Genomic DNA, 14,043 nt, shown 5'->3' on the forward strand with positions numbered 1-14,043 from the left:
CAGGATTCAGAGGAGAATTAAAATATGTTTAATGTTTTATTATACAGCAATCCCTGTCCAACCCTGGGCCACAGTGTCTTCTGTTCACTGTTTTCACTAGACTGTTAGCAGCTACTTGATAGGGCTTAATTAGTGAACATGACAGTGTATTCACTGTGAAGGTATTCAGCGGGTGACAATTGAGAGACATCTGCAGGTCTGGGCCTCGGTTACAGTTGTACCACAGCTGGTCACAATTACAGAGGATTAATTACACATGAACTACTGTGAGAAAAGCAGGAGGTGGAACCTGTCCAAACAGCCAGTCAACACAGTGTCACTTCTGTCTGTCTTTTGTAAACAACCTCCGCAGTGTCGCTAAGCTTTTTCTGTGAATCACAGAGCAGGCAGCCCTGGACTACAGCACCACTGAGTGTGCCCTGCCTGTGAAAACTGTGTCCCACTGCGGGGGCAGGGTGTCTGTCCTACTTCAGGGCCAGGTCAGGGGCGAGGAGGAGCTCCTGCCCCACTTCAGAGTCCCTCAGCGCGAACAGCGTGACCCCAGACTGATACGCAGCCGGAATGACGATATGAGCCAGTCTGGGCTCTTCCTCCTCACACTCCTCCTCACGCAGCATCTGCCTCACCTGGCCTGTAACACAGCACAGCACAGCACCCTGTATCAGCACACACTGAAGATGAAGATGATGTCCATAACAATAATGAGAATATCTGTACTTAGAGAAGTCTAAAAATGACAGGAGAACTGAATCATTACTTCAAATGGACAGAGTTTGTGGAGGTTATAAATTGAACACGTGTATCAAGAGCACAGATGTAGTGAAATCTCTGCCTCACAGTTCTGCAGCAGACATCTAGAGCAGACACACACACACACATACACACACGCACACAGACATGGACACAGACACACATACACACACACACAGACGCACACGGACAGACACACACACACACAGTAGTAGAGCTCTTGGGAGATGAGGCAGGCTGGCGGGCACGTGGGGGGCTTCTCTCACCTTCCACATCCAGCGCAGCCCAGCGGGGGTCTTCCAGGTCAGGGGTCAGACCGGACAGCGCAGCGCCGGCGGTCAGTCGGGTCAGGACGTCCTCCCTCCGCACCATCAGGACTGAGTCACTGCACAGCCGCCGCAGCACCACGGCCTCACTCACTGTGGAGACACCAGCACTGGACAATGAGCAAACACTGAGCCCACAATGGACACTGAGCCCACACTGGACACACACTGAGCACTGAGCACACACTGGACACTGAACACTCTGGATACTGAGCACACACTGGACACTGGACACTGAGCACATACTGAGCATTGAGAACACTGCGCACACACTGAGCATTGAGAACACACCGAGCACACAATGGACACTGAGCACACACTGGACACTGAGCACACACAAAGCATTGAGAACACACTGAGCACACACAAAGCATTGAGAACACACTGAGCACACACTGGACACTGAGCACACTGAGCATGTGCCAGACACAGAACAGCCAGACCCTGACGGCCGCGTCCTACTCACCCACGTCCAGGGGGTTGGTCATGTAGACGGCGTTGGACGAGACACCGAAGATGAGCTGGTGGTGCCAGGCGTCCGGCACCTCCTCGCCCATGGGCACAGCCAGTTGCATGTTCATAGTGGCCACGGGCACAGCGCCCCCGCGGATCCAGCCAGCCAGCCAGGGAACCAGGGACACCCGTCGGGGAGGGTGCAGCGGGAAGAACCGACCCAGCACTCGCCCCCCACTCACCTGCTCTGCGCCCGCCAACAGCTGCTGGTGCGTGGCCCCTGGGAGCAGAAATATGCACACAGACAGACACAATACAAACAGACAGAACCACAGAGACACACATACACACACACACACACACACACACAAGCACCCGGACAGAGACACACACAGATGGAGGAACACAGACAGAGACACACAGACACAGATGCACACAAACAGACAGAGACACACAGAGAAACACACACACACAGAAGCACAGAGACACATACAGACACAACACAAACAGACAGCAGAGACAGGGACAGTGACAACACAAACAGACAGAGGCACAGAGACAGAGACACACAAAGAAGCACAGAATTGGGCACACACACATACAGAAACAGATACACACACACAGAGGCACAGGTTAACACCTACAGCTCACAAGTTAAGCAAACCTGCTCGATGAAGTACAGAGTGTACACCGATACACTGATTTGCACTCTTTCCATTTACACAATACAATACAAATGGCCTTGTACATCTGAGCTTCGGGTTCCTTTATCATGTCTATAATCATTAAAGCTGCTCACGCCCACAGACCCCTACAGGCAACACATCTCTCAGCAGCCCCACCGGCTCTTACCGGCCCGGCTGCGGGAGAGCAGGTACCCGGGCAGCGGGTCCTCGTTCCTGCGCAGCCGCGTCTGGACGCAGCGCTCCACGTCCTCAGGGGCCGCCCGGAGGCCCAGCGCCCGCAGCACGTCCACCACGGCCGTGGCCCCGCACGCCGACGCACCGATCTGCAGGGTCTGCCTCTCCAACGCCTCTTCCACCGTCCACAGCATGGCGTAGTCCCCCCCACTTCCCTCGCTCCCGCTCTCCACCGCACCCCTCACGTCCATCCCGGCCGCCCTCGAGCCCGTGGGTCTGGACCCCTCAGGGTGGGCCTTACCACACGCTGCTGCAATGAGGCGGGAACGCCGGACAGGTCTGAAACTACTCCTCAACCCTGGGCTCCCACTGCCTCTCCCACTTTAAACAGTTGGGGGAAAACTGTAAAATGATACAATGTATTCCCAACCCTTTTGTGAGGTTAGCCATTGCAAAATGTCAAATGAAGCAAATTATGAGTTCAGTTAAGGTTTCAATGAAGTGACTGAGAAGTTGGCTGGATCCGAAACCAGTGCACCCCACTGTGGCAGGGCTGAGGGCCACAGCACTGAAAGGAGAGGAGAGGTCTGGGCACATCCTGCTGGTTTGGCCCCAGAGTCATTTCCAGCTGCTTCACTTAATTATTGAGTAAGAAAATCAATGAGCAAATCCATATCTTACTCTGATTCATGTAGTGGTCGTGCTTCACAATAACGGGCACCCATGAATACCACAGGAAACACATGTATAACAAGCAGAACTCAGAGGACATGGATGAGACGTGTAATTCCTGTGAGATTCATCCGTTCATTCACTTATTCATTCAGAATCGGTGCACATTACTGTCACGTGTCACTGGTGTATTGTGGTTTTATTAATTGTAGTGTTTCGATGATGAGATTAAAACACGGTTTTAATTCTGGATGCTCAGTGACCTAACACAAGGAAGACATGGCCAACGCAATGCATGACGGGGCCTCTGCCTATCACACCGCCTGTCCACTGGTGCTGCCCGTGTGTTTCTGCGGGGGAAGAGAACTGCTACGTCACCTCTGACAGGGTCTATAAACCCCTACGTCACTGACAGATGACGTGTTTCGATGTGGTTTGTTTGTATTGACGTTATCTGAGCGATTCCGCAGCCACACGATGACGTGAATGCACTGCTGTGGGAGATGCGTGTGTATGTGCAGGTTTACACCTCCCCGCGATAAGACTAGCAGTGTCTGGATCAGAAATGTCCGATATACAGCGGAAAGACTGACCTACTCACCTATGTTTCGACCGGTCAGATCTGCGGCCGGTACCGCTCTCTACCGCAGCGCTGTTTTCAACGCGCATATCTGCTTCCTGACTCGGACAGCTGCTCTGCGCTGATTGGAGGAGCGGCTCCGGCTCTGCCTCCTGATTGGACAGATTTCATGTCCATCTCCGGAGATGCCAGGCGGCTGGGCGAGCAGTATGTCGTCAGTCAGTGTAAATTAGCCCCGCGCTGCGGTATCTGTGTGCGTATATACATTATTATTGTGTCCGTGATAGTATATAAGTTTATATTATTTTTATTATTATTGAACCTACCATGAAAATAGTAAACCCTTAATAATATGTAATAATATTTATTAATATGCCAGACAAGGCATATTTCCCGATAAGGAAATGACAAACGGCAGTTTCATAGTTTTATACAGTGAGGTTTATTGTGGCAAACACATGGTATAGTTTAAACATACGCTTAAATATGGTGAAGTGTGACGCTATACCGTCTCTGTTCTGCGTGTTTAGACATGTTTTGTAAACGCGGTGATTGATTACATTCACTGGTGCATTGGCCTGGTTTTATGTTTGTCTTGTCTGAACTACACATCCCAGAATCCCACCGTGCAACACGGAAACATCACCCCATCCCATCATGCACCCCAAATGTTACAAAAACTACAAATCCCGACACTCGCTTTTCCACAACACCGAGCCGCGGAGTGCTTTGCGGTGCTGGCTGTGATTTGTGAACTGGGTCCCCCGGACGGGCCGAGCCGGGAGAGCGGGTGCCTCTGCCGGGCAGGCCACGCTGTCAGGTTAGTCCGGAGGCGTGTCGCTGCTGCGGTGGCCCGGCGGACAAGTGCACAGCCGGAACCAGCCCTCCTGCGCGGTTTGACTGCAGTGGATACATCGATCCGAGACTGCTATTAATAACGACAATGTAGTCAGCAAAGCGCTGCTGTGTTAAATAGCGGTACATTAGTGACCCCAGTGTCGTACGGACACGCAGGAGTCATGCGGTTAGTGGATCAAGTAGCGGTACCACTGTGGTCGCTGTGGGTCACTGGTGCAGCTCGGTGCTGAGTGGCGCTGTCGCCGGGCGGTGCTGTCTCAGGCTCATGCCCAGCTGCGGGCTGCAGTGCCCACTGCACCGAGAAGAGCCGGAGCACAGCTGCAGACTGGCTGACCCGGTTGAATGCCATTTACACGATACATTTAGCACCAAAGTCAATATTTTTTTCTTCAGAAGTATTTTTTTGTTTGTGAATATATTTAAATTTAAACTCAATACAATATTGTGTAAGAAAATATTTGTGTAGCACAAAATACATATCTTAGGCTAAATTGCAGTAACTACTGTACTGCTGAGTCGGCTATAGGCTGCATGCAGCCCATTATATACACTGATCAGCCATATCATTCTGACCACTGACGGGTGAAGTGAATAACACTGATAATCTCGTTATCATGGCACCTGTCAGTGGGTGGGATATATTAGGCAGCAAGTGAACATTTTGTCCTCAAAGTTGATTTGTTAGAAGCAGGAAGAATGGGCAGCGTAAGGATCTGAGGGACTTTGACAAGGGCCACATTGTGATGGCTAGACGACTGGGTCAGAGCATCTTCAAAAGTGCAGCTCTTGTGGGGTGTTCCCGGTCTGCAGTGGTCAGTACCGATCAAAAGTGGTGCAAGGAAGGAAAAGCGGTGAACCGGCGACAGGGTCATGGGCGGCCAAGGCTCATTGATGCACGTGTGGAGCGAAGGCTGGTGTGGTCTGATCCAACAGACGAGCTACTGTAGCTCAAATTGCTGAAAAAGTGAATGCTGTTTCTGATAGAAAGGTGTCAGAACACACAGTGCATCACAGTTTGTTGCATATGGGGCTGCGTAGCCGCAGACCAGTGAGGGTGCCCATGCTGACCCCTGTCCACTGCCGAAAGCGCCTATAATGGGCACGTGAGCATCAGAACTGAACCACGGAGCAATGGAAGAAGGTGGCCTGGTCTGATGAATCACGAGTTCAAGGTGTTGACTTGGCCTCCAAATTCCCCAGATCTCAATCCAATCGAGCATCTGTGGGATGTGCTGGACAAACGAGTCTGATCCATGGAGGCCCCACCTCGCAACTTACAGGACTTAAAGGATCTGCTGCTGACGTCTTGGTGCCAGATACCACAGCACACCTTCAGAGGTCTAGTGGAGTCCATGCCTCAACGGGTCAGGGCTGTTTTGGCGGCAAAAGGGGACCTACACAATATTAGGCAGGTGGTCATAATGTTATGGCTGATTGGTGTATAGCTTCATATGATGCATATAATATTGCATTACAATTCCAACTGGACAATAATTCCTATAGAGCTTTCAATTGTCTATATTTCAGGCATTTCATGGCATGTAATGAAACCTTGCAGCCGACAATCTGTACATTGGTTATTTGTATTTGTATTCATTTTTTTGCTGTGGTGTCAATTGTATCCATGTACATTGGATACAAGTATATTGTCAATGTCAAGAACAAAAATGTAAATGTATTTTATATTAAAAGTAGTTCAGTTACAAAAGTAGTCAGTACATTGTGATTTTTTCACATTTTGTTGCCCTTAGTACGGTACTATCCTTAGTTAGTCCATAGCTGGAGCAGGACTGAGTTAGTCCTGTACTCAGTCTCCTCTAGAGGCAGCAGCAGTGGTTTTGTTGTTCGTTGCAATGGAGACCTTGTTTAGTGCACAACTGGGGACGAACTTCAGTCACCGAGTTCATTGCAATGGGTATTAAACCTGCGGACTAGTTTAGTCCAGAGCTGTGCACTAACCACGGGATCATCTCCAGTTAGTGCAGCTTTCAGTTCATTATAATTCCCCCACAGGGTGCTATATATTTCTTACTGTTGCTCCTTTTCTTTAGTGATTATTGTCAGTTAGAAATAAGAGCTCAGAAAACAGAAGTGGAAGAATATTTGAAAGCTATTTTACAAACAAGAGGACACTGTGTGTGTACTGTATCAATGTGTACATTTGTGTAAGACTCTTGCCCGGGGGTGTGGCCTCTGCGTGGCGCTGGTGCAGCCTGCTCTCCAGCGCCAATCATTGTCTCCTGTGGTCTGTGTCCCCAGCAGTGACCGGCTCCTGTGCCAGAGATGAGCTGCTCCCGGCTGCTGTGCCTCCCGCCCCTGAGGCTCCGCCGGGCCCCACTGCTGCTGCTGCGCCCCCCCGCCCGCTGGCTCTCCGGCTACAGGGCGCACCGCAGTCTGCAGGAGAGCTACCGGCTGCTTCAGCTGCCTGAGGGTGGGGGCAGCACCCCTGCGCAGGTGAAGGAGGCCTATCTGCGCCTGGCCAAGCAGTACCACCCCGACAGCGGAACAGCTGGCGCTGATGCGGGCAAGTTCTCCCAGCTGGAGGTGGCGTACAGGGCCGTGCTGGCACACCTCGCCCAGCAAAGAGAGCCCCGGCGCCGGGAGGCGGAGGAGGCGGAGCAGGGGGAGGAGGAGGACAGGTCCAGGCTGCAGGCGCCGCAGCACAGGCAGTACCTGAGTTTCGAGGGTGTGGGCTATGGGACGCCCAGCCAGCGAGAGCGGCAGTACCGGCAGATCCGCGTGAACCGGGCTACGGATCAGGTGCTGGAGTACCGGCGGCGGGAGCTGGAGCGGCAGTGTGTGGCAGAGGAGGGCGAAGGGGCGCTGGCGGCCCAGGAAGTGCGCCGGCGCAGCAGGCAGGCGAAGATTACACAGGCGGTGGAGCGGCTGGTGGAGGACCTGATCCAGGAGTCCATGTCCCGGGGCGACTTCCGCAACCTGAGCGGTGCGGGCCGGCCCCTCCAGAAGTTCAGCCACAACCCCTACGTGGACCCCATGACGCACAATCTCAACCGCATCCTCATCGACAACGGCTACCAGCCCCGGTGGATCGTAGCACAGAAGGAGATCCGCGAGACGCTGGAGCGGCTGCGGGCCGAGCTGCTGGCTGCCAGGGGGCGCCTGGGGGACCCGCCTTTGCCCGCAGAGCAGCGCTGCTGGCAGCAGCACAGGCAGGCCTTTGCGGAGGAGCTGGCCCAGCTCAACAAGAAGGTGGATGGCTTCAACCTGATCGTGCCGCTGCTCTCGCGCCAGATGGTCCACTTCAGCGTGGAGAAGGAGCTGAGCAGGGCGGTGAGCGCCGACCAGCAGAGGAGGGCGGAGCGGGAGAGAGCGGAGGAGAGCCAGAGGAAGGAACAGAGGGAGGAACGGAGGGAGGAGGGCCGCGCGGGGCTGAGCGGACTCTTGTCCTGGATACAGAGCCTGCTCAAGTGAGCACTGTCACACGTGTGCACTTCACTGCAGACCATTTCAACTCTGAAGAGAGTATTGTGACTTTTAATACCGCAGCATTTGTTTAATTTTTGTTGTTGTTGATGTTGCTCTAGCATTGAGTGTTCAGTCATGGTGTCGGTCCCTGCAGCTCCTGGGGGATGTAGAGAGGGATGAGGAGGAGGAGGACCATCTCACTGCGTCCTGTCATTCCTCAGATTAAAAAGAAACTTAATTCGCCCCCCGCCGTCAGTGTGTGTGACAGGCTGGCATGGGACTCCGCAGTAAGCGTTTCTTCTCTCTCAGGATCTGTTTTCGCTTCCCTGTTGTGTGCTGTCAGACCTCCCCTGGAGCTGCGGCACAGTCTTAATGAAATCAGTGTGCTGTGGCCCAGCCGTGGCCTCCGGGGGCCGGGCCCGGGGGAGCGTTTCCCTGCCAGGCAGATGCCACTGTGCTGTCTATAACCGGCTCTCCCAGGGTGTATTAGTGTGTTTATGTGTTTGTTTTGTTGTTTTATGTGACTTTTCCAAACTTCTGTAGCACTCCTGTTAGTGCCTCAGAGCACAGTGATTGGGGAAGGACTGCTGCAATGATAGCAATCGGTGACCTAATCCAACCCCCACGTCTCCTTGGAGGTAGCACAGCTTCCCTGTAGCACTGCTGGTGGCCAGCAGATGTAAGGGCAGTTCAGCACAGAGTCGTCTCCCTGCTCTCTGTATCAGCACCTCAGACGCTGCCGGTATCTCTGCTGTTATCCCAATATCTCTGCCTGAGGAACCACTGGCTGTGAATCCAGCCTGAGGATGACCTACTGAACACCAGCCTGATTGTCAGCAAAGGAGCCCAGGCACTCCGAGCAGACCCCGAGGCCCTGGCTTTGACTGCTCATGGTCCTGGGTGAATCTCAAATGATTAAATATAGCAGCTCTCCCCTTCTCTAGTGTTTTGACTGTTATGTCTTAAGCTGCTGTGTGCAAAACCTGTTTAACTCGAGTAACACCTCCCATGGCATCTACAGTAGAGAAACCTAGCCATGTGCAATAACCGCGTGAGAACGGAGCATATTGTAACTAATGCAGCTGCTGTGCTATTAACGATGACGAAGAAAGGATGGGAATTCCTAGGGGAAGTTTGGCTGCATGTGTCCATTCCACAGTCTTCCTATGAACACACTATGTGTCAACAATATAAGAATAATGATTAATATTATTATTCTATAGCTGAATTGCACTCATAAAAAAAAAAAAAACTGATTTTATTTTCAAAGGAAATCAGGTGTAAATACTCCATTGTATGGGCCCAATTCTCTCCTAACGGCCTTGGCCCACAGTAGAGTCTGTGGCATGCTGGGATAGTGTCTCTTGGTCTTGCACAAGGCACAGCTGGGCCCGTGCCTGAATCTATGTGCGGAAAACTGCTTAAACGTCTTAAACACAAATTGCGATCTCCCTGTGCGGCAGCCGAGGGTCTTGAACACAGGCTTGGCAGGGTTGGCGCTCTGTATATCCAGTCACTGCGCTGATCCCATTCTCTGCCCCCCACAGCGGTGTGCACTGTGTCCGCCTTCACCAGCCCCTGCCCTGCAACGCACAGCCTTGCGACAGGGCGTCTCCTCCCGAGCTCAGCTCACTGTCACCAGCAGGCTACAGTTTCAAACCATTACCAACCAGCTTTTCTCAGAGTAAGATGCATGACTTGTAAGGAATACTTGTCAGGGCCCGTGATGTCAGTGAGGTGCCCCAAACCTAATTACATTGTTCTTGGTCATTTGACCTCTAAATGACCTTAAAAGAGAGTTGTGTTTATTCTAAAACCAGCTTCACAGACACAAACTGAGCCTGGCCCAGCAATACAAAAAGCTGAAATGCACCCAATTTACACAGTCTGGCTACAACAGTAATACAAAGAATAAATTTAACCTTCAAAAGATGAGGCTTCAATTGCTGTTTACGACAGTGACATACTGTGGAGAAGCTCTGAAAATATGTTAGGTGCTGTGGTGGATTGTGGGTAAAATACTGTTTATTGAGGTGTATTTTACATTACAAATAAATAAAACATTCAACATTTTAATACTTATGATTAAAATTCTTAAAATTTGATTCTAAAATAATTTCTAAAAACCTTTAAAATCCTTAAAAGTTTTAAACCAAAGAAGTGAATACAAAGTGCATGAAATCAAAACAATATGTGTAAAGTGGCAAAACTGACAAAACAACAATAGAACCAAAATATAACAATCTGATGTGTTGTTTTATGACGGTAAATGCATTAGACAAAATAACAAACAAAACCATATCACTAAACCAAAGCAAAAAGAGTCTAATAATTTGTTCTAATATTTAAAACGGTCAACACATCAGACCCATCATAAACATTAAAACAAAAACAAATCAAAACCTTGTGCATTTTAAAACATTTAAAACAAAGACGATAATCAGTCTCATTTTTCAAATTTAAAAACAAATCTTAAATCAATCAATCAATCCTGCAGAGGAGGCCCTCCCAGTCCCGATTTAGATTTTCTTCTATTGCTTCCCAGTGCTGGTGCTTCACTCCGGTCCGGCCCTGTCTCTAGTATATTAACTCCCTCCTCCGCAGGCCGCGGTCGCCTCGCCGGCGCCATCACAGTGTGTGCGCCTCGGCTCCTCACAGACCTGCAGAGAGAGAGAGAGAGACAGAGAGCCAGTCCGGTGCACATGGGAAGCTTCATCACGTCTGTACCACTGAGACCAGCGTGTCAGGTTGGGCTCTGCTCCTGAGGAGCGGCCCTGAGGTGGGGGCCCAAGGACCCCCGGACCAGACATATTAGGAAGAGGAGTGCCTTTCAGCTCCCCCGCTCCCAACCTTTGATCTTCTTAACAAGAGGGGAGTGGTGGATTGTGGGTAGGAGGAAGTGTGGAGTCACTTCAGGGGTAGTGGTGTGTGGAAGGGCTGGGTTGCCTGTCACTCAGGGTACATTAGGCCACGGGGAACATGGATGGCGTCTGGGACTGCGACCCTGGTGAGGACAGGCAGGCTGCCTCTGTGGGGTGAATCCAGCGCATAGGGCCCAGGCCTCAGAAGTCCTTTCTTTCTGTTCCTTTGTATGTTGTGATATTGTCTACGCATGTGTGTCAAGGGTGCTTAAGTGACTCTTTTTAGTGACATCTCTCTGTATCGGGTCATAGACAGGAACAGAAACCCTGACATGAATAGAAGGTTTCAGGGCAATTTGGGTTAAAATTCAAAGGGAGAAGATCATCTTGTAGAAAACACTCTGAGAACGATTTTCAAAATCAGCTGCTTTTTATTAATTTACAGATTTGAACTGAGAAATGTTAGAAGCCAGATGACTGCGATCAACTGCAGGATTACAATGTACAGGAGCCCAAAGCAAGAGGCTAGTGCCACCGTGGGTCTCTCGTAGGCCAACCAATCATTTTATTTATTTGACGTTGTCACAAAGCACGTCTGAGCAGAAATGGGTCACAGTGGGGAGTGGGATGCAGGTGTTCATGGAGTCTAAAACTGCCAGACGTAATCCCTTCAACCCTACGCCTTAAATAGCCCGTCTCTTTATCCGCTTTATTCCTTTCCACTACATGTATTTTAATATTGTAATGGCTGAGGTCTTGTGTGAGAACAACAACACAGCACTGTCCTTATGTGAAAACAAAACTCCCTTTCTTTAGCTAATCACAAAACCATGGCCTTACAGAAAGACCCAAAGAATATTTTGATTATGTAATACCCTAGAGAATATGCAAGCCACACGATCTCAATCAATGGATTGATTTAGCTATTAAAATAAATTCCACAATATAGTTGAAGTTTATTTAGCAAACAGTGGAAGCAAGGCAACTCACATTCATATTGGGAATTGTTTAAAATCAATAAAAGCCCATGTAAAGCAATGTGCGAGAGGCAGATCGAATCTTACATTTCTGAAGAGAATCGAAATGTCTTAAATTCTAGTATACGGAACCTTAGCTAAATTATTTGCTTAATCCTTATTTATGTATGTTATGTATTAATGTCAAAATCATTAGTCAAATGTACATTTATTGGAAATTCATTTCATAGTTTGATTATTGTAACAAAATAGTCACAGTAGTTTAGTAGGGTCTGGGGTGTGTTTTCAAGTGCTGACCAGGTCATACGGTTGTGTGTTTTTGCGGTTTGGTCACTGGACCCAGCGGCCACATTATTTGAACCAGTGACCCGAGTAGGAGACTCTGTTCATGGTTACATAACGAGAGGTATTGTTGGATAGAGTTTTATTTTGCAGAGCTTGGCAAATGCTGCAGCAAAGTTAAATCAACAAACATTACTGAAAAAACATGACGTATTGCATTGTGTGTATATCTATATTTATCCCCAAATACATGTTGTTTTATATATTTTTAAAATTTGACATTACTGCAGTAAAATACAATTGAATTACTTGAAACAAACTATCTTTAGGTTACATTATCATGCAGTTTATCACGTTTGCCTATGTACAGAAATATATTTGGATTGATTTATTGGTATATAACTAATAATTTACAGAGGTATTGGCTGGGTCACTGCCCTGGAATGGACATAGAGAATCCAGATAATGAGTTTTAATTGGAACCCCTGACACTGTTCTTGGCACCATGTGGAAAGGCAGACTTGAGTCCAAAGTACCTCTGAGCTGCTGCCTTGATCTTCTCATTCCTTAAGCTGTAGATGATGGGGTTGACCAGGGGGGTGAGGAAGTAGTAAAGCCCACCAATTAAAACACGCCCATCTGGGGAGATGCTGTCCACTCTCAGCGCTATATATACCATGGCTGTGGTGATGTAGTACAGCATCACCACCACTATGTGGGAGGAGCACATGAAGAAGGCCTTCTTCCGGCTCTCCACCGTTTTCATTTTCACCACCGATATTATGATCCTGCCGTAGGTAAACAGCACAAACACAAAGGGACCCCAGGAACCCATATTGACAAGTAACATGGCAAAAGTCACCTGGGCCGTCACATCAGAGCAGGCCAGAGTCATTACAGAGGGGTATTCACAGAGAACGTGCAGGATATGGATGGAGGCACAGAATGGCACTGAACTGGCCAGGACCACAGACAACACGGGGAGGAGGAAGCCCAGCACCCAGACTGTGGTCGTCATCGTGAGGCACACTCTGGTGCTGATGATAGAGTTATAATGCAGCGGCTTCACCACGGCCACATACCGGTCGTAAGCCATGGCCGCCACGAGGAAAACTTCAGTGGCACTGACTGAAATGAAAAAGTACATCTGCAGGAAACAGCCAGTGAAGGAGATCCTGTTGTGGCCCAGCAGCACCGCCAGCAACTTGGGTGTGACAATAACAGTCAGCAGCATATCCAGGAGAGCCAGGTTCCACAGGAAGAAGTACATGGGTGTGTGGAGCCGGGGGTCCAGGGACAGCAGCACCAGGATCAGCAGGTTCCCCAGGATGGTGGTCAGGAAGAAGAGGAGGAGGATGAGGAAGAGTGTGGTGTAGTGCTCCTGCAGGCCTGGCACTCCCACAATGATGAAATAGGAGGATGAGGGCAGGGAGGTGTTGGGGTCGCTCATGACTCAGAGCCACACAGGGTCTGTGAAGAGAAGAGGGGCAGCTGGGAGGGCAGGGGGACACTGGCTCAGTTATGCATTTCTTTCTTTATTTTAGCTAAACACCCAACTGCAAAAATACAGAGCGCCAAATGTAAAACAACACACACTTTTTCACGTGTCTTTTATTACAGAGTTACATCTGGGGTTTGCAACATAAATATTTAGCTAACATGCAAATCAGTCCTGCCCATCTGGTGCACGTCAGCCTTCTCACAGCAGTGGGGTGTGGAAAGATCTCTGTACATGGCAGTGGCCGAAGTGTAGTGTAGTTTTAATTTTTCTGTGATTAAATTGACTTCGAGGCAAACTTCACATATTCATATCTTGTTTTGTTGCATTCTAATTCAACATGATCTGATTCTCATGATCTTTGTAATTTTTAGTGTTTTATAGTGACTCACTCCTGCAAGCGTCCTACGGTACAAGCTGATACAAACATGACCCAGCCACAAACCCAGTGCTCTGGTTCAGTGGACCAGTGATGAACAGGACTATATGTAATCTTTTTA

At 49.5% G+C, this 14,043-nt stretch overlaps 3 protein-coding genes across 6 annotated transcripts; 1 reads left to right on the forward strand and 2 right to left on the reverse strand.

Annotated features, from left to right (window-relative positions):
- Positions 1 to 12: 12 nt before the first annotated feature.
- LOC136750760 (uncharacterized) lies at positions 13 to 3,761 on the reverse strand. Of its 3 annotated transcripts, none has more exons than XM_066705806.1 (5): positions 3,663 to 3,761; positions 2,382 to 2,699; positions 1,543 to 1,809; positions 1,017 to 1,169; positions 13 to 631 (listed from the first exon to the last, which is right to left on the reverse strand). In XM_066705806.1, exons 2-5 carry the CDS (start codon positions 2,638 to 2,640, stop codon positions 465 to 467), a joined length of 846 nt encoding a protein of 281 aa, XP_066561903.1. In that variant the 5' UTR covers positions 2,641 to 2,699; positions 3,663 to 3,761; the 3' UTR covers positions 13 to 464. The 3 variants fall into 3 exon arrangements, with proteins under 3 accessions (XP_066561903.1, XP_066561905.1, XP_066561904.1); XM_066705808.1 differs by having other exon boundaries at positions 2,382 to 2,696; positions 3,663 to 3,757; XM_066705807.1 differs by having other exon boundaries at positions 2,382 to 3,755.
- Positions 3,762 to 4,332: 571 nt separating this feature from the next.
- Positions 4,333 to 12,251, forward strand: dnajc28 (DnaJ (Hsp40) homolog, subfamily C, member 28). 2 transcript variants are annotated; one of them, XM_066705809.1, is made up of 2 exons: positions 4,333 to 4,461; positions 6,759 to 12,251. In XM_066705809.1, exon 2 carries the CDS (start codon positions 6,783 to 6,785, stop codon positions 7,929 to 7,931), a length of 1,149 nt encoding a protein of 382 aa, XP_066561906.1. In that variant the 5' UTR covers positions 4,333 to 4,461; positions 6,759 to 6,782; the 3' UTR covers positions 7,932 to 12,251. The 2 variants fall into 2 exon arrangements, with proteins under 2 accessions (XP_066561906.1, XP_066561907.1); XM_066705810.1 differs by having other exon boundaries at positions 6,762 to 12,251.
- Positions 12,252 to 12,517: 266 nt separating this feature from the next.
- On the reverse strand, positions 12,518 to 13,495 carry LOC136751683 (olfactory receptor 6N2-like). The gene has a single exon (XM_066707474.1). The coding sequence runs from the start codon at positions 13,493 to 13,495 to the stop codon at positions 12,518 to 12,520; it is 978 nt and encodes a 325-aa protein (XP_066563571.1).
- Between the last annotated feature and the right edge of the window lie 548 nt (positions 13,496 to 14,043).

Source organism: Amia ocellicauda, chromosome 6 (genome assembly GCF_036373705.1).
Source record: "Amia ocellicauda isolate fAmiCal2 chromosome 6, fAmiCal2.hap1, whole genome shotgun sequence".
Classification (NCBI taxonomy): Eukaryota; Metazoa; Chordata; class Actinopteri; order Amiiformes; family Amiidae; genus Amia; species Amia ocellicauda.

Bases quoted from the DNA above. Each gene is read 5' to 3' on its own strand.
- LOC136750760 (XM_066705806.1), bottom strand. From the start codon at position 2,640: ATGGACGTGAGGGGTGCGGTGGAGAGCGGGAGCGAGGGAAGTGGGGGG. The intron at 1,810-2,381 runs GTAAGAGCCGGT...TTCTGCTCCCAG, and splicing joins GCTCTCCCGCAGCCGGGCCG to GGGCCACGCACCAGCAGCTG. The intron at 1,170-1,542 runs GTGAGTAGGACG...GTGTCTCCACAG, and splicing joins GACCAACCCCCTGGACGTGG to TGAGTGAGGCCGTGGTGCTG.
- dnajc28 (XM_066705809.1), top strand. From the start codon at position 6,783: ATGAGCTGCTCCCGGCTGCTGTGCCTCCCGCCCCTGAGGCTCCGCCGG.
- LOC136751683 (XM_066707474.1), bottom strand. From the start codon at position 13,495: ATGAGCGACCCCAACACCTCCCTGCCCTCATCCTCCTATTTCATCATT.